The 24385-nt window shown below is 33.2% G+C and overlaps 1 protein-coding gene across 1 annotated transcript; it reads left to right on the forward strand.

Annotated features, from left to right (window-relative positions):
• The first annotated feature begins 11057 nt into the window (after positions 1-11057).
• On the forward strand, positions 11058-24114 carry LOC115884997. The gene is made up of 5 exons (XM_030903738.1): positions 11058-11180; positions 19872-19949; positions 20111-20506; positions 20610-20705; positions 22504-24114. Exons 1-5 carry the CDS (start codon positions 11058-11060, stop codon positions 23515-23517), a joined length of 1707 nt encoding a protein of 568 aa, XP_030759598.1. The 3' UTR covers positions 23518-24114.
• Positions 24115-24385: the final 271 nt, after the last annotated feature.

Below are 24385 nucleotides of genomic sequence, written 5' to 3' on the forward strand. Positions count from 1 at the left end.
CTTCCTCATGATTTTCATTTGAAAATCCTTCAGAGGGAAAAATAGTTGATGCCTTTTGTACAAGATACCGTCAACCACATTAGGACTATGCGTCCGGTATCTATAACAACCGTCCATATTTGTTCCATGATATATTTATGAATATTTTTGTCTTCCTTTAAAAGAATAGTGAGTCTACGACGACTATTGTTAAATTTTATAACCCAGATAATTTTTTTTTAAGAGTTTGATTTCGAAAATATGCTGGACTTCATCTTAACAATTATGACACAGGAGAGGATAGGCGACATGCCATGGCTCCTTGGTAAATTAGGGAGTTAAAATATTTTCTCAAGTAGATTTCGCCGCTTAGCAGACATAAAAGTTGGAGCTTGTTCTGTGCTGAAGCGAGATCATTGGCTAAGACTGAATTGACCGAAGAAGAATGTATCATCATCGAAGAGTCGAATGTTCTGTAGTCTCTTTGGATTGCCCTTCCCCCAACAAACTGCACAAACCGCTAGATTTGGTTATTTTCCTCTTCCTAGTTGCTGAGCTTGTGTTCGATCTGTTATGAGATAGTGACATTTAAATAGCGAAACCAAACTAAACATACAGCCTTATAAATATAATGCCTGGAGGAGTTTTCCTGTTGAAATATAACGGTTTTTTTGAGGGTCTAAAATTTTTAGATTTGTCACTTGAAATTCTTTTGTGAAATCTACATCTACGATAGCGAGACCGAGAACGTCATTTATAAAGGAATCCGTTTCACACGGAGAAGGGCATTCACTAAAATTACAAAATTTTGTATCATTGAGACAACAACACTTCGGTTATTATAAATTATCTCGATAGCGAGATCTGGAATATCTTAAAAAAGGAATCCCTCTCACACGGAGTAGAGGATTCTTTAAAAGTACTAACCTTTGTCTCGCTATGAAAAGAACATTGGGAGAAGAACAGTCCGTGTTTATACAATATTCCTCATCCTTTTGTTTTCTCCTTTCCTCTAATCCCCACATTTCGGGATGTACTTCTATTTATTTCCATCCAATATTCGTCTAAAAATAAATATTCTAAAACACTTACATGTAATACGTGTAATTAATTTTTCGATAAGGCTATCGATAACGTATAAAAGAAATCCCTCCCACACGGAGATGGGCATTCTCTAAAAGTACGAAATTTTGTCTCACTGGGAGATACAAACATTTGGCACCTAAATATATAAATAATATTCTCTTGAGAACGAGATCTAAAATCTCATAAAAAAAAGAAATCCCTCTCACACAGAGATAGACATTTTCTAAAAGTACAAAATTTTGTTTCACTAGGGAAACAAAAGTCTGTTACATATTATGACATTCTCTATCCCATTGTCTCCAATTTTCACATTTCAAGATTTCAATTATTTCCATACCTTATTTCATTGCTGGGACATAAAAAACTTCGGCATTTATAGTACTCTGTTGATTGCGAGATCCAGAACCTCATATAATAGGAATCCCTCTCACGAAGAGAAGGGTATTCTCTGTAAGTACGAAACTTTGTCTCACGGAGAGGACAACAGTTCGATATATATATATATATATATATATATATATATATGTTATTCTCATTTTTTTTGTCTAATTCCATTGTTTCCTCCTTGCCTCTAATTTCCATATTTCGAAATTTGCTTTTACTTTGATTATTTCCATCCATTATTTAATTTCCTAAAAATAAGTATTATAAGATACTCACCGGTAATACGTGTAATTAATATCTCGATAGGGGATATCAACAATGACTTATAAAAGGAATCCCTCACACGGAGACGGCCATTCTCGAAAAATGCGAAATTTGACTCCCTGGGTGATACAACACTTCGGTATTTATAATATTCTCTTGATAGATAGATTTAGAACCTCGTACAATAGGAATCCCTCTCACGAGGAGACGGGCATTCTCTATAAATAGGAAACTTTGTCTCACTGGGAGAACAACAGTTCGATATTTATAATATTATTTTGATAGCCAGACTTCTAACCTCATATAATAGGAGAGAATCCCTCTCACGGGGAGAAGGGCATTCTCTAAATAGGAAACTTTGTTGCACTGAGAGCACAACAGTTCGATATATACGATATTCTTATTGCTTTCTCCCTTTGTCTACTTCCATTGTCTCCTCCTTGCCTCTAATTTCTACATTTAGAGATTTGCTTCTACTTCAGTTATTTCCCTCCATTATTTAATTACCTGAAAATAAATATTATAAAATACTTACCTGTGATACCTGTAATTTATCTCTCGATAGAGGGATATCAATATTGACTTATAAAAGGAATCTCTCTCATATGGGCATCCTCTAAAAGTACGAAATTTGACTCATTCGGAGATGCAACATTTTGGCATTTATAATATTCTCTTGACTGCGAGATATAGAACCTTATATAAATGAATTCCTCTCACAAGGAGAAGGACATTCTTTACACGTACGAACTTTGTCTCACTGAGAGTACAACAGTCCGATATATATGATATTCTTATTGTTTTCTTCTTTTATCTCATTCTAATATTCCGTTATTTACGTCCACTTCGTTTTTCTCTAAAAAATATTATACAATACTTACATATTGTTCCTAGTGTTCTACCTAGCTGTAGAACACCGTATATTACATAGTAATATCCAAAATAAGTAGAGAATAAACAAAATGGCTTCATCGATCTACGACGAAGAGATCGGAGAGCTGCGATCCGCACTACACCGTGCACGAAAGACGAATGAATACCGACCGCCGCGCCAGGGCCGGCGCCGCCACCTAGACTAGCAGCGGGAGGGAATTTAGCTTATAGCTTTAAAATTGTGCACGCTGGGACGGTACTACGTATAGAAAAATCAAGATAATACATTCGGACTGGACGCGAATATAATTCCTGAAAAAAATAACTTAATTTAGATAACTGAAATTTTTATGAGATTTTAAATTTTATCACTAATCTACTTAACGTTACTAAGTTGAAGCTCTGACTTATAAATGTTTTCCAAATTATGTTTGTGTTTTTGCATGGTTGCATTTTTTAGTAAATCTCTTCGGTGAGCTCTTAATTCTATGCAACAAACTTTCAGCTAGACTTCCCATTTTCACTATAATCGCATAAAGTAAAAAATCACCATCTAAGGTAAATACAAAAGCCAAAGCAGTAAGATTCTAACTCGCTTTGGATAAATAATACTCTAACTAGGACTCTAACTAAATATTATATATACAGGGTGCTACAAATTCAAGCTACGAACATTGGTATCTCGGTAACCGTAATAGATACGAACATGGTTAAATTGGGGCAAAGTTGCGCTCTAGGATGTTCACCAAGATGCCATCAAAAAAGTTTTAAAAATTTCAAGGATTTCTGAGTTTTTTGGAAAAAACGGATTTTTTTGAAAACCAATTTTATTTTTTCCCGTCGTTACTTTTTAGAAAATCAAAAAACTAATTGCACATTCTCATAGCCACTTTATTAGAACTATCTGATGGTATTTTTAGATTTTTAAATTAGCTCATAATTTGTGAGATACAGAGGCCAATTTAATTTTTTTAAATACGCACCTGCGTTTTTTATTTCAGGTTTTGAAAGAACTCGGTCTCCTGAGTACAATGATATGCCACACTTGATAGTTTTTTTTGTTTTGGGTACCTTAACAATAACAAAACTGTTTAATTGTTATTTTAAATAATTTCAAATCCGGCTCTGGTTTTTTAATTTATTTAATCTGATTATATTCATCACAACAATATTGATCAGCGCTAATTAAGATTGAATAAGGGAAATCAATAGAAATTGTTTTAGACATTTGAAATCAATACATTTCAACATTAAGCGTACGAAAACAATTAACGAGTAATAAAAAACAATTAAAGAGTACAAAATGCATTCGGAAGTAAAAGAAGATCTGTTCAAAGAGCTATAAATAAGATTAAACGAAAAACAAATGTGTGCATTAATGAAGGGTGGTAACTGGTAACCCTTTCGAACATGCAGAGCATTAGAAACTAGTTTGTAGAAGTTGATTTATTTATAATAACTACGATTAATATTATGCATTTTATTAGATCATGCACTGAGATTTCAAAATTACAATAAAAAAAATAAAAATAATAGATATCTTTAAATTGCTGACCTAGATATTAAGTATTTGAATCTTTCAATTGGTGTGATTTTCCTTATTCAATGTTAATTAGCGCTGATCATTATTGTTGTGCTGAATATAATCAGATAAAATAAATTAAAAACCCAGAGACGGACTTCAAATTATTTTAAATAACCGTTAAATAGTTTTGTTACTGTTAAGGTACCCAAAACAAAAAAAAGTATCAAGTGTGGCATATCATTGTATTCAGGAGACCGAGTTCTTACAAAATCTGAAATAAAAAATGCAGGTCCGTATTTAAAAATATTAAGTTGGCCTCTGTATCTCACAAATTATCAGCTAATTTGAAAATCTAAAAATACTATCAGTTAACCCTAATAATGTGGCTATGACAACGTGCAATTAGTTTTTTGATTTTCTAAAAAGTAACGACAGGAAAAAATAAAATTAATTTTTAAAAAAAATCGTTTTTTCCAAAAAACTCATCAATCTTCGAAATTTTTATAACTTTTTTGATGGCATCTTGGTGAACATGCCAAGGAGCAACTTTGTCCCAATTTAACCATCTTCGTATCTATTACGGTTATGACTATTTATAAGACTCTAACTAAATAAGGTAAATACCTAATATAATTTTGATTTCACTACAGTTTTTGTATTTTTAATATTTTTTTTAAAGGGTCTGAAAAAATATATATATTTTTTATTTTTTTATTAATATCTCTGAAACTATCAGAACATATCAAAAAATATCTTAGGACTATGTAAAGTGATCAGAAAGGAAGGTAAAAATGCAATAATATACAGGGTGTTCCATTTATTAAATTCCTCCCTATTCACTTTCCAACAGATAATCATGCGCAATAGGGTAAAAGGCGTTCGCACAGAAATTTTTGATTGGTTTCCAACCAACAGTACGCTGTTCGGACAGAAAATTCTGATTGTTAGCTGACAGTCAGACCTGTTCGCGGATCTTTTGCAAGTAAGTGTCCGGCGCATGCGTATTGCGACCCGACGTCATTAATTGGTAAACTTAACGTACAAAACGTGTGTTGTATTTGTTTAGTGTTTTTTTTTTCAAAAAATAAAGAAAAGAAATGAGCGATTTTGAATCTTCCGAAGAATCTAAGGCGTCCGAATTTTCGGATACAGACACAGATCTAGAGGAGCTGACGGAGGAACGGGTCAGGCCCAAGAATCAAAATTACAAAACATTAAAAAGAACAAAACCAAAGACATTAAAAGATGTCTTTCGTTAATTCCCTGTTCGTTTTCTTCTTTATTTGGTATTACGTAGGAGTTAAAATTAGTGGTCAGTTAGTTAGATCAAAAGGAAGAGTAGGAGATTTGCTGTTCGCACAGACAGTTTGAAATCGACAAGAAACTGCATTATTTGAGACCTGCGCATTAACACCGGTTTGGACGAAGTCACAAACATGTTGGGAACACGCTGTGAGAACAAACCTATAGAAAGCGGAGCGTCGAAAAACCGACCGGAGATGGTTCGCGGCAAGCGGTTTGCGTGCAGAACGCGCGCAACCTGAAAACTCGTTCCAATACAGACGAATCGGTGCGCTGCGTAGCAAATGCGCAGTACGCGCGCCGAGCGTTGTCCGCGCGTTACTTTTAATTGTTTTAACGAACATCCCGGGCTCCATAGAAATCCCGCGAACATTCGTCTAGTCGTTAATCATGTCGCTCGTCTGAGAGGAACTTCCCAATTTTTATTGATGAGTAGTTCGGCTCTTTAAACACTCTTTAATAAACAATATTCAACGAAAAACGCAAAAAAAGGAATTTATTAAAAGAAAACACATAGTTACTGATAAATGCGCTAAAATTTTTACTCCCTTGTATGAAAATTACGCAAAATGTAATTTATGTCGATTTACATAAGAGAGAGTTGTCGTACAAGACAACTACCTCAAAAACATATGGAGCCTAATCAAACATTCTACAGTTTCATTAACTGTCGAGGAAGGATGTTCATGAAAATCAAATAGTCCGGTAAGTACCTATTAGACCTTTTACTATTAAGTTTCAAATTAGTTTATTGTATTATTTTATGTCAAGTACTCTCTTAATCTAGTACATTATTACTATAATAATTTCATTATATTTTATAATGGTAGTTTGACCGTCGCGGTCGACATCATGCACTAGTTGCTATATCTGAAAGATCGATAGTGAAATCGCAGTCGAAGTTAAAAAGTAGCAGTTAATAAAATAGCACGGATGGGTTTACTGCGAAATTATGACAACAGCATAACCCTAACCTAAAAAATTAACACTAACGGTATAAATCACGGTCACAGATTAATTTCGCGGCGAATAAAAAATCATGGTCACAGATATACTTGTTTATGCGATTTCACGTTTTAGCCCAACTCTACATTGCAAGAACCGCTTTTGAATGGAATCCTTATGAAAAAAGTAGACTGGTCTTTCAGCACAGCTTTGGCGACGATAATGTTAGAGGAGCTCAGAAGTAGAACCCCATGGCAAGTTTTCACCGAGGCCCTTTAATTCAGGAATTTTAGGATTTATTATATTATGTGATGAACCAGGTATGCTAACTAGAGATCAGAACAAAAAATCGCAACCTGCGATTGGCTCTCATAGGAAACTGCGATTGCGATTTATTCTATTTGCGAGTTTCAATTTAGGCAACCAGTATTCCTATAGCTGCGATTTGCGACTTTGTTGCGATTTTGCTTCGATTGTGATTTTGTAAACTGCGATTTGCGATATTGTCGCGAGTGTAATTTTGTGGTCTACTGAAACATTTTATAGTAACCTGCGATTAAATTTTCTTCCTATTATTATTTATGTATAGATAAGGTATTATGTTCTATATAATATACCGGATGTTTTTCAAGGGTGGTTCACCTCTATAACTTTTTATTTTTTCTGATAAAAAAACGAGATTTGGTATGTTATTTAACATAAATTAGGATTGATTGACATATTAAATTGTTTATGGCCACTTCCTCTTTCACCGGAAATGACTACAACTTTTGATTTTTAAATGGCACCCTGGGTATTTTTTTTACTTTATTCGATAAAAAATGGAATAAAATAGCATATTGTATGTTGTATGCGGCAACTTTTGACATTTTCGTTCAAAAAATCGTATTTTAAATTTCAATCTAGAGTGTCATAGCTGTTTTAAAAACTCTAATTTTTAATCAAGATTCCATGGAAAAATAGATTTGATCGGTTATTGTTTTTCGTGAGAATAATACATCAATCCATCCTGATTTATGTCATATACTAAAGTATCAAATATGTTTTTTTTATCTGAAAGAATAAAAAAGCTATAGGGGTGGCCGGGCGTAGCGCAAGTAGTTAGTGTGTCGATCTGCTGTGCGAGAGATGGGATGGTACTGGGTTCGATCCTCAGCCAGTACGGTCGCTTTATTTATTTAAATAAAAATATTGATTTATCTAAATTGAGCGACCAGCGAGCCGCCACCTCAAGAAAGGCAATGGCAAACCACCTTGAGCCTTGTACAGCCTCTCAAATAGTGCCGTTCGGATTCGGCGATAAACTGTAGGTCCTGTGTACTTGTGAAACACTGATTACACCATAGACTTAAAATAAAATATAGACTACACTATTTACATCTCAACGCGGACAAACAACCTTTTTTGTACACATGTTTACTTCTGGGTACAGTCGACCGAGCGTTCCTCATCCAGCCTATGTTGTCACGTCTTTAATATTATCAATATTTTTTTTCTTGTTATACACATATATTGAGATATTAATACTACAGTTTAATAAAGTAGGTTTTAATATTCCATAGATGTATTAAATAGTCCTTATACTACTAAATTATAAGTCGGATACTGTTTAATAAGGATAAGTTCTTTACAATATGACAACACCGATTAGAGGCGAGGGAGCCTATTCATTCATTTATTACCTTGTAGTACGTGTCGCACGTGTGCGGTAAAGCTTTGTTGCCGCTATCTCCCCGGCTGTATTAACGCATTTTCTTAGCTTGTAGTCCTTAAGTATTTATTTTATTGACTTTTTCTGTTCAAAAACTATAAAATATGGTTCGCCAGTGCCAAATTTGCAAGAAATTTGACTTAAATAATCCATTTAAGTCTTGAAACGACTTTTGACCGGTAGGCAACTCTCAATTTACCCATTGGCAGTCAGTGGCGTTGTTGTAGAAAGGCGCTTATTTAGATAATATTTTAGTAAAATGTAAAATCTGAATTTTTCTTTTACATTACATTATTTACTTACTTACATTGTAACAAAATCATAATTATAACCCTGTTAATAATTAATAATGTTTTTATTAAAAATATATTCCGGTTTATTCTAAAATTATCTTCAGAATCTAAAATAACGTACAAGAATTTTAAAATGATATTACATTATGAAACAATATTTTTTAATATACCGGGTCGTCTCAAAAGTGGCTCAACCGTATAACTTTTTTTATTTTTTCAGATAAAAAACCCGATTTGTATGTTAGTAGGTATATGACATAAGTTAGGATTTATTGACGTATTCAATTGTTTTTGGTCTCTTCCTGTTTCACCGAAATGATTACATCTTTTGATTTTTAAAGGCACCCTCGGTATATTGCTACTTTATTCGATAAAAAATGACACTCTGAATAGAATGACATATCATATCTCAACTTTTGACATTTTCGTGTCTTGTCTAGGCCGGTTAAAAGATGTACAAATCGTATTTTTAATCATACATATGTCAATTTTTTCAAATCGAACAAAGGTGACTCATTAGCATATTTGGAAAAAAGCATTTTTATGAATATATTGATACCACACACTTGGTATTTCGAGTCAAATTGTCGTTATGAACCGCGTGTTACAATTACAATTAAACCATATGCGAAAATGTCAAAAGTTGACATATGATATGTCATTCTATTCAGAGTGTCATTTTCTATCGAATAAAGTAGAAATATACCGAGGGTGCCGTTTAAAAATTAAAAGTTATAGTTATTTCCGGTGAAACAGGAAGTGACCAAAAACAATTGAATGCGTCAATCAATCCTAATTTATTTCATATATTAACATACTAAATTTTATTTTTTTATTTGAAAATATAAAAAAATTATGGGGGATGAGCCACTTTTGAGACGCACCCGGTATAATAAAGACAGTACCGAGTTAAATAAATGTAGTTTTTATTTTATCCACTTCCTATCACCTTCCTTGCTTTAATGGAACAGATTTATGTTTTCTCTAATTTACATAATAAGACATCACTTAACCAGAAAAAAATTACAACAATCATATTTTTTTTTCTCTCCCTGTCGCCGATTCTATTATATCTGTGGAATAGATCCTGTTTTGATTAATATTAGGGGTTGTAAATGTTTGACTAAAATTAATAATTTATTATTAATTTCAAAAATTACCTAATTTCGATTATAAAATTTCTTCTATAACGTGTATTTTATTATTTTTATCCTTTTTGGACTCTAAATTGTTTTTCTAAACTTTTATTTAAAAAACCTGTCCTAAATCTTAATAAAACATAAAAAGTTTAAATACGATATATTTTTAATTTAATTATAGCTTCATTAAAATAAAAAAATTACCCGGCTATGATACGGAGAGTTCAGGTGTACTTGAGAAACGAAAGACAGTGTTGTGTTTCTCGGCAGAGTCGTCAGGGAACGACCGTTACGACAGAGACAACCTATCTATCGCTCGTGTCGCACTCGTTATAACCTAAAACAATAACACAACAATAACAAGACAGTGTCTGACCGCATGTTCCAGCTATTTATGAATGAGATGCTCAGTCTATATTTTATTTTAAGTCTATGGATTACACACATCACGAGTACATGCGAGAGGTAGCCGACGCGGCGACGCTTTGTATAGAGTATAGGTGTATAGGCACTGTAAGAAGATAGGGGTGAGCCATCTTAAAAAAAAATATTCTTTTAATTTTTTTAAGGATTAGATAAAGAATTAGATAGTTGAGAACCGTAGAGGTATGTGTAGTTGCAGCAGTTGCAGCATATATAAAGTTTTAATACCTATAATATGTGCAAATGTTAAAAAAACTTAAAAAAAAAACAACTGATTTACTCTTTTGAACTGTTAAGCTATAGATACATACACAGACAATTATATACCTGGTACAATACTTAATATTATAATTGCAATCGCAGGTTACAGTCGCTGCGATTTAAAAATAGCAATCGCAGTTTTACTCATCTCTAATGCTAACAGAGTCATATTCCTTATCACATATTATATCTGCTACTGAATAACGAACATTTTAAATCCTAAATATAACATTATCAGAACATACTTAGGTTTTGATATTAACCCTGGTATTGAAACGGCTTGATCTTGAAATAATCATTTTTCTATCTTCACATCTTTTGGAAATCTGGAATGAAAATTATATATTAGCAATACAAAACACAAGTACTGTTTTTAACCCTGTATCGATTTTTGTAACCATGTAGTTACATTGCACCTTTAATTCATATATTACTCTAATTCAGCTGGCCACTATGTCCACTATCATCCGTTGACAGCACGCGACAGACTGTAAAGATTGTATTTCACCAAAGGGGTTAAGTGGGTTATGTTTTTATCTATTACGTGTAGACATAATACATATACGTATTTAGACGTTTGATGCATGTACTGTAACTGAGGCAGTTATTTCAGGAATATATTAGACCATTTCAAGGTATTTGATGTTTGAAATCATTGTAAAAAAAGTGAAATCACTGTAACCATATGGCTACATTGCTTGCTTACGTTTATGATGTGACTGTATAGTTACATTGATTCTATGCGTAACTTAAGATCCAGTACGTAAAAAAAATGTTCTTCTCTTTTATCAATTCAACATGAGCTTTGGAGAAGTCTGCATCTTTTATGGAAGGCTTGTCTTACACGAACTGTATTGCCTGATATACCTGATATGTCGGATTTTTCAGATTCAAGTGAAAGTCACGAAGGGGAGGAAATCAAAATCCAAAGTCTGGCTTATGAAAGTGTTGAAAGAAGGGCCCACTGGAGTTTGAGAACAGAGACGTTGACGAAAGTGACGTAGATAAGACTTCATATCAAGAAACGAGGGATGAGGGTCTTCTAAAGCAAAATATTCTTCCTCAAGCAAAAGAAGAAAGAAAGAAAAACAATGTTCACTTGGCTATAACTGATAAACAATTCACGAGAACAACGTTTTCCAAATTTAAGTTATTATTCCAAAGTCAAGGTCTCGCTGAGAGGATCGGTAGACTGATACTAAAGTAATTTGAAAACGCTTGAACAACATCGGAGGAGTTCTCTAGAATAATATTCATTCTCATTTGACTAGGAATACAAGAATTCTTGCACTTTTGCGGTATATGTTTCTAGAAATATTTTTAGGATCGGATACTATACCGGGTGCGTCTCAAAAGTGGCTCACCCCTCTACTTTTTTATTTTTTCACTAAAAAAAAACGAGATTTGGTATGTTAGTATATGACATAAATTGGGATTGATTGACGAATTCAATTATTGTTTTCGGTCACTTCCTGTTTCACTGGAAATGACTACAACTTTTGATTTTTAAATGGCATCCTCGGTATTTTTTTTACTTTATTCGATAGAAAATAACACTCTGAATTCTGAAGTGAATATCATATTATATGTCAACTTTTGACATTTTCGCATATGGTTTATTTGAAATTATAAATTGCGGTTTGTAACGAAAAGTTGACTCGAAATACCAAGAAAAAAATGCTTTTTCCAAATATGCTAATGAGCCACCCTCGTTCCATTTGAAAAAATTGAGATATGATTAAAAATACGATTTGAGTATTTTCTAACTGGCCAGGACAAGACACTAAAAACATTAGACGATCAAATCTATTTTTCCAAGGCTCCTTGTTTAATAATTAGTGTTTTTAACATAGCCATGGCACTCTAGATTGAATTTTAAAGTACGATTTTTTATTAAGCGAGAATGTCAAAAGTTGATATATGATATGTCATTCTATTGAATAAAGTAAAAAAAATACTGAGGGTGCCATTTAAAAATCATATGTTGTAGTCATTTCCGGTGAAACAGGAAGTGACCGAAAACAATAATTGAATGCGTCAATCAATCCCAATTTATGTCATATACTAACATACCAAATCTCGTTTTTTTATCTGAAAAAATAAAAAAGTTATAGGGGATGAGCCACTTTTGAGACGCACCCGGTAGAATATTCAGTTTGAAAAATATGTTTTATAAGCACCATTGACTTTAGTTTTAAGAATGGATCTTTTTGATTTAAAAATTGTGATTTTTCGCTAATCATTTTCAGATTATTCTCAATCATTTCCAAGTTTTTCATTGTAGTTTTTGATGTCTCTTGCAATCCTCTTTCTTACTATCTATTATCTTATTATCATATTCTACGTATGCTGCTCTCGGTTTTCATTTCTATTATTTTCTTGAGAAGTTCTTACGTTTCATCAGTCAGTTTATTATCTTTGTTAGTAACAAATTGTTACATCGCTCTGGGCCTCCTATTTCTATTGCACAGTTTAGTACAGTGTCCACGTGTGCTTGTTTCTTCTTCAAGCAGGCTGTTCATATTCACTCTTAGAATTCTTCTCTTAGCTAAAAGCTGCAAGAAAACTTTTTTTCCCTTTATATACAGGGTGGCGCACTTTATTCGCCTCGGTTTATTATACGAAAACGGAAAGATGTAGAAACAAAATTTTTTATAGGTATATGTAGAGAGACAATGTGCATAATTTAAAATTATTTTCAAATGTACAGGGTGTGTCAGAACTAAGATCCATACCAAAATTATATTTTTTCTTATGGAACACCCGGTATTTTATTTCATTTTTGGATTCTTGGGGATAAAATAAGGCATTTATTATAAGGGCTTAATATGTTTAAATGCTTTAGTTTTTGAGATATTTAAAGATATTTAAATATGCATGCTATAAAAAAATTTTCAACACCCTGTACATTACTTTTCAAAGTTATTTCTTGTGCTGACTTTGAAGCCAGAGAAATAAACTTTACTAAAAAATGTATTGCTTCTTTAAATGTATACAGGGGTATCAAAAATTGCTGGTCTTTTTTAAATATTTATTTTACATAGAAACTTCGTTATTTTAAATGCAACACTATGTATTTTTTAAAATAGATCGAAACATATTTAAATGCTCTTTCAAACTATATTAGGGTTTCCTATACCTATCTGGCTCAGATTTTGAATAAAAAGCGATTTTTCAATAAAATGACAATCAAGATGGCTGGTGACGGCATGGCAATTTGCTAGTAACAATTATTTTCAAAATCGACATTAGTTTATTGATTTTATTTAAATTTATAACAGTTCACTTTTATTTAATTTACCTACCATAGTTTAATAAGTAAGTATTTATTATTTTATCAAGAAAAATAAAGAAGTAGTTCTTTGATTTATAATTAATGGTAAATAAAAATAATTATATTCGCGTCCAGTCCGAATGTATTATCTTGATTTTACACATATACGTATTACCAATATACGGAGAGTACCGCTTAAATTCCTGTCCCGATGTTGAAGGATGGCTATAGAATGTCAATGCATTTCCTACATAAGTCTATCCTTGTTCGGGAGGAGGTTTTCTGCGCTTGCTCGATCTGTAAGCACTTTGATTGGACAGTTCCAAATCATATGATATGTTTTGTTTTGGTTTTATTTATTTTAAGTTGAGGTTAAAGACGTTCTAATAATTGAATTAAATCTTTCGAAAAATTGGAAGTTTTTTGTTAAATATTCTGAAATCAAATAAGTTTGATAATGTAACATTATGCGCATATTTATCAATTGAGATATTTTAATCGTATCCAACATGTTATGGCAAAACACTTTTTTCAACCAAAAGTTTTCAGATATCTTCGATTTAGTTATTTTCGAATGTTTATTTTGTTTATATCTATTACAAACTCAAGGAGCAACAGTTTTTTACAAGTAGTGTTAATTTTGATGCTGGTGCAATACTTCTACTCGTTAAAATATGTTTATTATAAATATTACAGACATTTTAAAAAAAATAGGCTATGGAATAGGTATATAAAAATTATTTTATATCTGTCTCTCACAATGGGGGGGCTCCTAGTAGCGTAATAGGTATCTGCAGTGCGATTCTGTAAACATTTCCCTGTCTAGTGACTCATCAATCGTATACAAATAGCATAGGCTCGATAGGAAATTTCTTGCTACAGAGCTTACAGAATCCCATTGCTGATTTCTAAAATTCTATTTCTAGATAGGCTTCCCGCATCGTAAAAACTCCTATTTTATGGTATGTAATTAGTATTCTGAAGGTATTAAAATATTTTAATATCAATATAGTTTTTTCACTGAAACTCGAGTTAAATCTTAATATACATTATTCATATTGTCGTTTTAGAGATTGTGCTTTTATACTTACTATTATGAAAATTTACTGAATAAAATATATAGTTGCAATCCTTTTACTGAACTCCTTAATTTCTTGTTTTATGAGGGATAATTTTTGCTTATTTAGGTACTAATTTTAATCAGACCATTTTTTAATGAACTCATTTATATTTATATCATATCGTTCTAAGTAGACTTTGTTGTGTTAGACAATTATTATTAAATAAAACGAATGAAAAAAAGTGACAGGTACGATATTTTTTTTTTAATTCAAAAAATAATTTAGTAAAACCACAATTATTAAGAAATTGTCTTAAAAACTTCGTAGTACAAATTGCATATCTATTTCACTTTTTTTAAAATTCAAAAAATAATTCAGTAAAACCTCAATTAAGGAACTGTCTTAAGAACTTAGTATTACAAATTGCATATCTATTTCACTCGACTTAAAAATTGCAGCAAAACAAAGTATAACAGTACATTTTTTACTGTCTATTGTTTCTTTTACTGCCCATGTATTTATGATCAATAATCAACATCAGTCCTGGTTTAAAATGAAACAAGTAATTCTTTATTATTAACATATTTTTTATTAAACAAATATAACTAAAAGTATGTACATATTAAGTTTATACATAAATCAAGCTAGATACAAAAAATATAATTATTTACATTGTTGCATTGTAAATACTCTTTTATATTATGAAAAATAAACAATAATAATTTACAATAAGACAGTTTGTGTGTAACTGTGTAAGCATTAGAATTAGCCTTATGTAGTCTCTATTTTTAGTCTTTACATTATAATGTCTTTTTTATTTTAAAATAGTAAGACTAAATATAATGCTTTTAACAATTATTGATTTTTGAATTAAATTAGTTTCGTATATTTTTGTCTTATATTAACATCCCTTTCATTCCTGATTTTGCTTTCATGATACAAACGAACATCGAGAAAAATTTCTATTATTAATTTGGTTAGTTGGCTTCTACCACACAAGAAGCAGTAGCCCATTCCCATTGTTCTATTAATTAAACTACAGCAAAAGTCTTTAAAACTAAATCACAAAATTGTCAATAAACGCACAAAAATTAAAATACAAACGAAAACACAGTACACGTGGAAAACAGAAAGTTAGAGAAAACTCTAATGGCGACTGCCCAAGTCAAACTGAAAACAAAATCCACGCCGACGACGCGTCCAAAAATAAATCGATAACCCATCTCGACACCATTCGGCCAATAGAAAAGTAGCATTTCGGCGCATGTGCATTACATCCATCTACTGAACAAGGATGGACTTATGTCAAACTCGATCTTCTGTCCTTCAATCCTGGGACATAAATTCTCTCATTGCTCTTATGGAGAGGCCGCAGTATATTTTAATTAAAATGTATTTGATTTTACAATACGTAGTCCGTCTCTGCGTGCATGCACTATTTCAAGGCTAACGTCAAAACTCCCTCCCTGTCGCTGGCCCACGCCGCGTCCCGGGCATAGACAAACTAACAAAAGCAAGACGCGTCAACGCTGTACTGCAAAACGGCAACAAGTTTGATAAGAGTTTATTACCGCGCTTGCGTCAACTGGCCTTTTAGACGAGGACGGTTTACTTATGGATTGTGTATTTTGTAGTAGTCTTTTAGACGAGGATGTTTTACTTATGGATTGGGTATTTTGTAAAAAGGATGTTTAATTAATAAGCGTTTATTAAAATCAAATACATTTATTTCCATTTCCATCGGTAAAATAAACAATAATTTCTGGACGTAACAGATATAAAAACAAAAAAGTCAAATAAACGAAAACGTATTCCTCTTTAATAAGAGGAATACGTTTTCATTATTCTTTTCGTTTATTTTAATAAATAACAAAAAGATGATAAAAAAACAACAGTTATATGGCAAACGAAATAAAAGCATTATTCTTCAAAGGTACAAAAAAATAATTATGTATATTATAATATTAATAATAGGAACAACAAGAAACATCTTAAAAATATACAACTTTTTCAAATATAAAACAAAACATAAACTTCACATTTCCACAAGAATTTAAAAAATATAAACATTTAGAGTCTATTATAAAATATAAAGCACGAAAATTCAAATCATAAAAAGATTTAAAAAGATAAAGATTCTTATAACTTACAGTCAATTTGTAGGACCTTCGGTTTGTGTACGTTAGCGATGTAATCACAATAATATGTATAATCACAGTAATTATTATGCTCTTCATAAGTGTAAAATGTATTACATTACTTGTTTTCGTTTTGTACGCTAATAAAATAATAGTAATAACCAATCAAAACGCAAAATCAGGAATTCAACAGTTCGTTCAAGGCAAAAACGTTTTTCGTTTTATTTAGGTTAGGTTTGACGAGTGCGACTGCGCGATGAATTCTGGCTCAACTGGCCAGCGCAAAAACAATAATTCGACTTCCTCAATCGTTTGAAAAGTCTTGCTTTTGTTAGTTTGTCTATGGTCCCGCGTCGCTCTCTTCGGCTCTGCGCACGTAATTCATTCGTTTCTCGTGCATGGCAAGGTGCGGCCGGCAGCTTTCCGGAGTTTTACGTGTTTTTTGCCGATCGGGCTCTTTCCTTTTTTGGATATATTTAGAGAATCTACTGTGTTCTGCCGATAGGTAGTACACACGGCCCAAAGGTAGGTAGTACACAACGGAATAGACAAAGAAATGAAATATGTCATCATAATTATCGTGACAGTTGTTCTCCCAGTGAGGCAGGGTCACGCAAATCTAAAGAATGCCCTGCTCCCCGTGGGAGGGATTCTTTTTATGAAAGACGTTCTCGATCTCGGTATCGCAGAAGTCGATCTCCTAGGAGTCGGTCTCTCAGAACGACTTCAAACCGCTCACCTCGACACACTAGCCCTCCAGTCACTCGATGTCGCAGCAAGACACCGTCAAAGAAGTACCCGTTATAAGGCTGTATGTTCAAGGGAACGGGACAGCCGCAGTCCGAGTGTCGCTATCTCGTTATACAGTAGATCGAACACGGACTTTTTAGCAAGCGAAACTAATAATCCTAGTCCTGACGGCCGTAACCTTAGTGGTGCGGCGTCATATTCCAATGTGCTACAGCCATAGACTTAAAATAAAATATAGACTGAGCATCTCATTCATAAATAGCTGGAACATGCGGTCAGACACTGTCTTGTTATTGTTGTGTTATTGTTTTAGGTTATAACGAGTGCGACACGAGCGATAGATAGGTTGTCTCTGTCGTAACGGTCGTTCCCTGACGACTCTGCCGAGAAACACAACACTGTCTTTCGTTTCTCAAGTACACCTGAACTCTCCGTATCATAGCCGGGTAATTTTTTTTATTTTAATGAAGCTATAATTAAATTAAAAATATATCGTATTTAAACTTTTTTATATTTTATTAAGATTTAGGACAGGTTTTTTAAATAAAAGTTTAGAAAAAAACAATTTAGAGTCCAAAAGGATAAAAATAATAAAATACACGTTATAGAAGAAATTTTATAATCGAAATTAGGTAATTTTTGAAATTAATAATAAATTATTAATTTTAGTCAAACATTTACAACCCCTAATATTAATCAAAACAGGATCTATTCCACAGATATAATAGAATCGGCGACAGGGAGAGAAAAAAAAAATATGATTGTTGTAATTTTTTTTTTCTGGTTAAGTGATGTCTTATTATGTAAATTAGAGAAAACAGAAATCTGTTCCATTAAAGCAAGGAAGGTAATAGGAAGTGGATAAAATAAAAGCTACATTTATTTAACTCGGTACTGTCTTTATTATACCGGGTGCGTCTCAAAAGTGGCTCATCCCCATAATTTTTTTATATTTTCAAATAAAAAAAATAAAATTTAGTATATGTTAATATATGAAATAAATTAGGATTGATTGACGCATTCAATTGTTTTTGGTCACTTCCTGTTTCACCGGAAATAACTATAACTTTTAATTTTTAAACGGCACCCTCGGTATATTTCTACTTTATTCGATAGAAAATGACACTCTGAATAGAATGACATATCATATGTCAACTTTTGACATTTTCGCATATGGTTTAATTGTAATTGTAACACGCGGTTCATAACGACAATTTGACTCGAAATACCAAGTGTGTGGTATCAATATATTCATAAAAAATGCTTTTTCCAAATATGCTAATGAGTCACCTTTGTTCGATTTGAAAAAATTGACATATGTATGATTAAAAATACGGTTTGTACATCTTTTAACCGGCCTAGACAAGACACGAAAATGTCAAAAGTTGAGATATGATATGTCATTCTATTCAGAGTGTCATTTTTTATCGAATAAAGTAGCAATATACCGAGGGTGCCTTTAAAAATCAAAAGATATCATTTCGGTGAAACAGGAAGAGACCAAAAACAATTGAATACGTCAATAAATCTAACTTATGTCATATACCTACTAACATACAAATCGGGTTTTTATCTGAAAAAATAAAAAAGTTATACGGTTGAGCCACTTTTGAGGACGACCCGGTATATTAAAAAATATTGTTTCATAATGTAATATCATTTTAAATTCTTGTACGTTATTTTAGATTCTGAAGATAATTTTAGAATAAACCGGAATATATTTTTAATAAAAACATTATTAATTATTAACAGGGTTATAATTATGATTTTGTTACAATGTAAGTAAGTAAATAATGTAATGTAAAAGAAAAAAAATCAGATTTTACATTTTACTAAAATATTATCTAAATAAGCGCCTTTCTACAACAACGCCACTGACTGCCAGTGGGTAAATTGAGAGTTGCCTACGGGTCAAAAGTCGTTTCAAGACTTAAATGGATTATTTAAGTCAAATTTCTTGCAAATTTGGCACTGGCGAACCACATTTTATAGTTTTTGAACAGAAAAAGTCAATAAAATAAACACAAAAGGACTACAAGCTAAGAAAATGCGTTAATACAGCCGGGAGATAGCGGCAACAAAGCTTTACCGCACACGTGCGACACGTACTACAAGGTAATAAATGAATGAATAGGCTCCCTCGCCTCTAATCGGTGTTGTCATATTGTAAAGAACTTATCCTTATTAAACAGTATCCGACTTATAATTTAGTAGTATAAGGACTATTTAATACATCTATGGAATATTAAAACCTACTTTATTAAACTGTAGTATTAATATCTCAATATATGTGTATAACAAGAAAAAAAATATTGATAATATTAAAGACGTGACAACATAGGCTGGATGAGGAACGCTCGGTCGACTGTACCCAGAAGTAAACATGTGTACAAAAAAGGTTGTTTGTCCGCGTTGAGATGTAAATAGTGTAGTCTATATTTTATTTTAAGTCTATGGCTACAGCCAATTATATCTGAAAATTCCGAACAGGATGAGATTGTCCCGTCAGAACTGGTAGAGAGTGAGGAAATTTCAGATGAGGTAAGAAACATTTTAGGTCCGGACCCAACCATGAAGCCAAAGTCCAACTTTTCTCTACACAAAGCCGTGAAACCAATTTGGGAGCATATTTTAAATTTTGGGCTTCCCAAGGAGGAAAAGGATAAACTTTTGGATAAATACGAAATACCAGAGGGTTGTAGGTTCCTTACACCCCCCGCTTGAATCCTGAACTGGAAGCCAGTATGAGTAACTTACAAACAGCTAGAGACCAAGCTCATTTAAACTACCAAATACAGTTAGGTAAAGTTTTGGTAGCCTTAGGCCCCTCTTTAAACACTATTTTAGAGGGGAGAGAGATATATTCAAAGGCTATCAGGGACAGGCTTTTGACTAGTGTTGCTGATTCTGGACGAATGATTTGTAAGGTGGTCAATGAGATGTCACAAAAACGACGTCAACTAATTTCGCCTTTAATGAATAAACAGATAAAAGGTATAGTAGAAAAGTGTCCCCCTGGCGAATTCCTCTTTGGGCCTAATCTAGGAGAGAAGATCCAGACAGCAAAAAGTATGGAAAAAGTTGTGAAAGATATTAGGGTTTCTCAGTACCATAAATATTGTCCTCTCTCAAACATTTCTCCTCTTCAAAAAAGAAAGAAGGGGAGAGATCACACACCACCATTAGAGGTCAGTTAAACAGGCGACGCCCGCCCTACCGGAGGAGGGACGGAAGACCACCGAAAGGGCGACCCTCAGATCCACAGAAACGGACGTCCAACTTCAGAAACCAGTAGAGGTAAGCAATGTCTTAGCCGGTCGGCTAAAATATTTTAGGAATGCTTGGAAATCAGTGACATGTAACGTATCAGTCTTGTCTTGGATCGAAGGGTACAAAATTCCGTTTTGTAAAAAACCTCCTCATTCTAATGCGTCAACAAATCTACAGGTTCATAATGACGAAGACGGACCAATGACCTTGGCCATCCAAGAACTTGAAACGTTAGGGGCTATAACAAAATGTGATCCTTTGCCAAATCATTTTGTTTCTCCCATATTTTTAACTAAAAAATCTAATGGAAAGTATAGGTTTATTCTTAATATATATCTTAAAAGGCTTAATCGATATGTAACGGCGCCTTATTTTAAAATGGAAGATTATAGGACAGCTCAACGGTTGTTAAGGAAGAATTTATTCATGACAACTGTTGATCTAAAAGATGCTTATTATTCGATTCCTATGCATTCAGAAATCGTAAATACTTACGTTTTGCATGGAAAAATCAATTGTATGAGTTTACATGTGTCCCTTTTGGACTATCAGCAGCACCGTATTGTTTCACGAAGCTGCTTAATCCAGTACTTTGCATCTTACGACAAAACAACATACTTTGTGTTAATTATTTAGACGATTTTCTTATTCTTGGAGAATCATACGAACAGTGTCTAAGAAATACAAGATTTGTGGTTAATATGTTAGAATCGCTTGGGTTTATAATAAATAGAGAAAAAAGCTGTTTCATCCCCAGTAACCGCCAAACCTTTTGGGATTTATATTTGATTCAACTGTTATGCAGATGATGCTGCTGATCATGACAAGCTAATCATTTTAGACAAAAACATTTCTGTAAAATTAGGGAATTTGCAAGTTTCATTGGTACTTTAGTATCAGCCTGTCCGGCTGTAAAATATGGTTGGTTATATATTAAAGCTCTAGAACGTGAAAAATTTATGGCCTTGATACAGAATAGTGGAAATTTTGATGAAATAATGGTTGTTCCCCATTACTTACACGAAGATCTGCTTTGGTGGGAACAGAATATTTTGAAGTCAGTTAACGACATAAGAACGGATGTATTTGCCAAAGAAATTTTCACTGATGCTTCTCTGACAGGCTGGGGAGCATGTTGCGACTTAGAAAAGACCCACGGATTCTGGTCAGAACTTGATAAAAAATTGCATATAAATATTTTAGAATTAAGAGCCATTTTTTACGGTCTCAGATGTTTTGCGAATAACTTAACTAATGTTAATATTCTGTTACGATGCGATAATACCACTGCCATATCGTACATAAATCGAATGGGTAGTATCCAATATCTAGAACTTGCTAAATTAACGCGGGACATATGGAAGTGGTGTGAGAATAAAAACCTATTGATTCTTGCTACATATATAAGTTCAGCTAACAACTTCATTGCAGATAAGGAGTCAAGACAAATTTCCCCCGAAACGGAATGGTCCTTATCACAAGATGCATTCAAGTTGATAGTTAACAAATATGGGAAACCTAAGGTTGATCTCTTTGCTTCGCACATAAACAAGAAATGCGATAAATACGTTTCTTGGCATAAAGATCCGGGGTCATATGCTGTTGACGCGTTCACAGTGAATTGGAAGGGACTTTCTTTTTATGCTTTTCCACCGTTCAATTTAATTTTAAGAACCCTTCAAAAGATAATCCAAGATAAGGCTGAAGGTATCGCGGTTGTTCCGTTATGGAAGTCTCAACCATGGTATCCACTGTTTTCTAGGTTGAAGGTAGGAAGTGAATTAGTTTTAAATCCACATTCTAATTTACTTTCTTCTCCTTTTAGAACTATCCACCCTCTGGCTCGTCAGCTTTCCCTGGTGGTCGCCAGATTATCAGGGAATCGCTTTTAAAGAGAGACGTCCCAGAAATAGCTGTAGATACGCTAATATCTTCAATTTCCGAATCCACTATGAAGCAATACACCACAACATATCGCCTCTGGTGGAACTTTTGCCTGGAGAAGAATATCTCTGTATTTGGACCGGCAAATAGAGACATCATGACCTTCTTACAATATACATCTGAGAAATATAATTATAAGTACGGTGCCATAAACTCCAACAGATCAGCTTTAAACCTTATTTTAATTAACGATATCGGGTCAGACCCTCTTATAAAAAGATTCATGAAAGGAATGGCGCGTCTGAGACCGGCCCAACCAAAATACGGCAGTACGTGGGATCCTGAAGTTCTACTTTCTTACATAGAACAATTGCCTGAAGATTTGGACCTTAACTTATTATCCCATAAATTAATAACACTCTTGACTTTAGTTACAGGAGAGATGCTTCAGACGCTGTCTTTGATCAGGCTAACCAATATACTGGAAAATGAACAGGAAATTCAAATTAATATAACCGATCCAATAAAAACTTCAGGTTTAAATCGGGTTCAGCCAACACTATATCTTCCCTTTTTCAAAGAGAGGCCTAAACTTTGTCCTGCCTTGACGTTGAAAAAATACATCGATGCAACAAAAGTGTTTAGAAAAAAGGAGCATGATTTTGTATTCTTAACAATTAAAAGACCTCATTCAGTTGCTTCGAAACAAACGCTAAGCAAATGGGTTAAGAAAATGTTAGAACTAGCAGGGATAGATATTTCTCAATTTAAACCTCACTCGACAAGACATTCTTCTAGTTCTGCCGCATTGAGACAGGGAATTTCAATTGAAACAATACGCAGGACAGTAGGATGGTCCGAAGGGTCATCTGTATTTGCCAAGTTTTACAATAGACCTCTCTCTGACAGAACTGCATACGCCAAAGCTATTTTAAGTAATTCTGACAAAGCTTAATTTACATTTATATGTTCAATGTTTAACAATGTTTTGCCGTAAGGCCTAGTTTAATTTACGTTAAATATGTTCTTTATATATTCTTTACTTGTTCATTATTTGTTGATATAACTATCGTTATATGCCAATTTGTTCATTTTGGTTGCATTCAATAAACGTTTTTGATATTTAAGATATTTAGCTGCCTTTCATATACCACTCAAAAAAAAAACTTTCCGCACCAATTCATTAATTCGCAACCAACAGATCTTTAAACATCTACGTATTGTAAAATCAAGATAATACATTCGGACTGGACGCGAATATAATTGTACGATCAAACGAACTTACCTGAAGTGAAGTTCGATCGTAATTATATGAAGCGTCCAGTCCGAATGTATTATCTTCCCTCCCTTCCCGTCTTACCCCATGGTCGCTTGAATTAATGAATAAAACTTTAAAGAATGAATTACGTGCGCAGAGCCGACGAGAGCGACGCGGGACGCGGCGTGGGCCAGCGACAGGGAGGGAGTTTTGACTTTAGCCTTGAAATAGTGCATGCACGCAGAGACGGACTACGTATTGTAAAATCAAGATAATACATTCGGACTGGACGCTTCATATAATTACGATCGAACTTCACTTCAGGTAAGTTCGTTTGATCGTACAATTAAATATTGGATTTTCTATAAAAGGACCAATTAAGGCAAATTCATTTTCTTCACTTCCAACGACAGGTTTCTGCCTAATAGGTTTTTCATATAGGTACATATCAGCTCTGCGAAATAAGAAAAGTAGTTTTTCAAAGAAACGCTTTTCAAAAAAATTCCTATTTGGATATCTTTGAGCATAAACCTTCAGGCCAACAAGCAATTGTCCTCACAAAATC

Source organism: Sitophilus oryzae, unplaced genomic scaffold (genome assembly GCF_002938485.1).
Source record: "Sitophilus oryzae breed Bouriz unplaced genomic scaffold, Soryzae_2.0 scaffold_359_pilon_pilon, whole genome shotgun sequence".
Lineage (NCBI taxonomy): Eukaryota > Metazoa > Arthropoda > Insecta > Coleoptera > Curculionidae > Sitophilus > Sitophilus oryzae.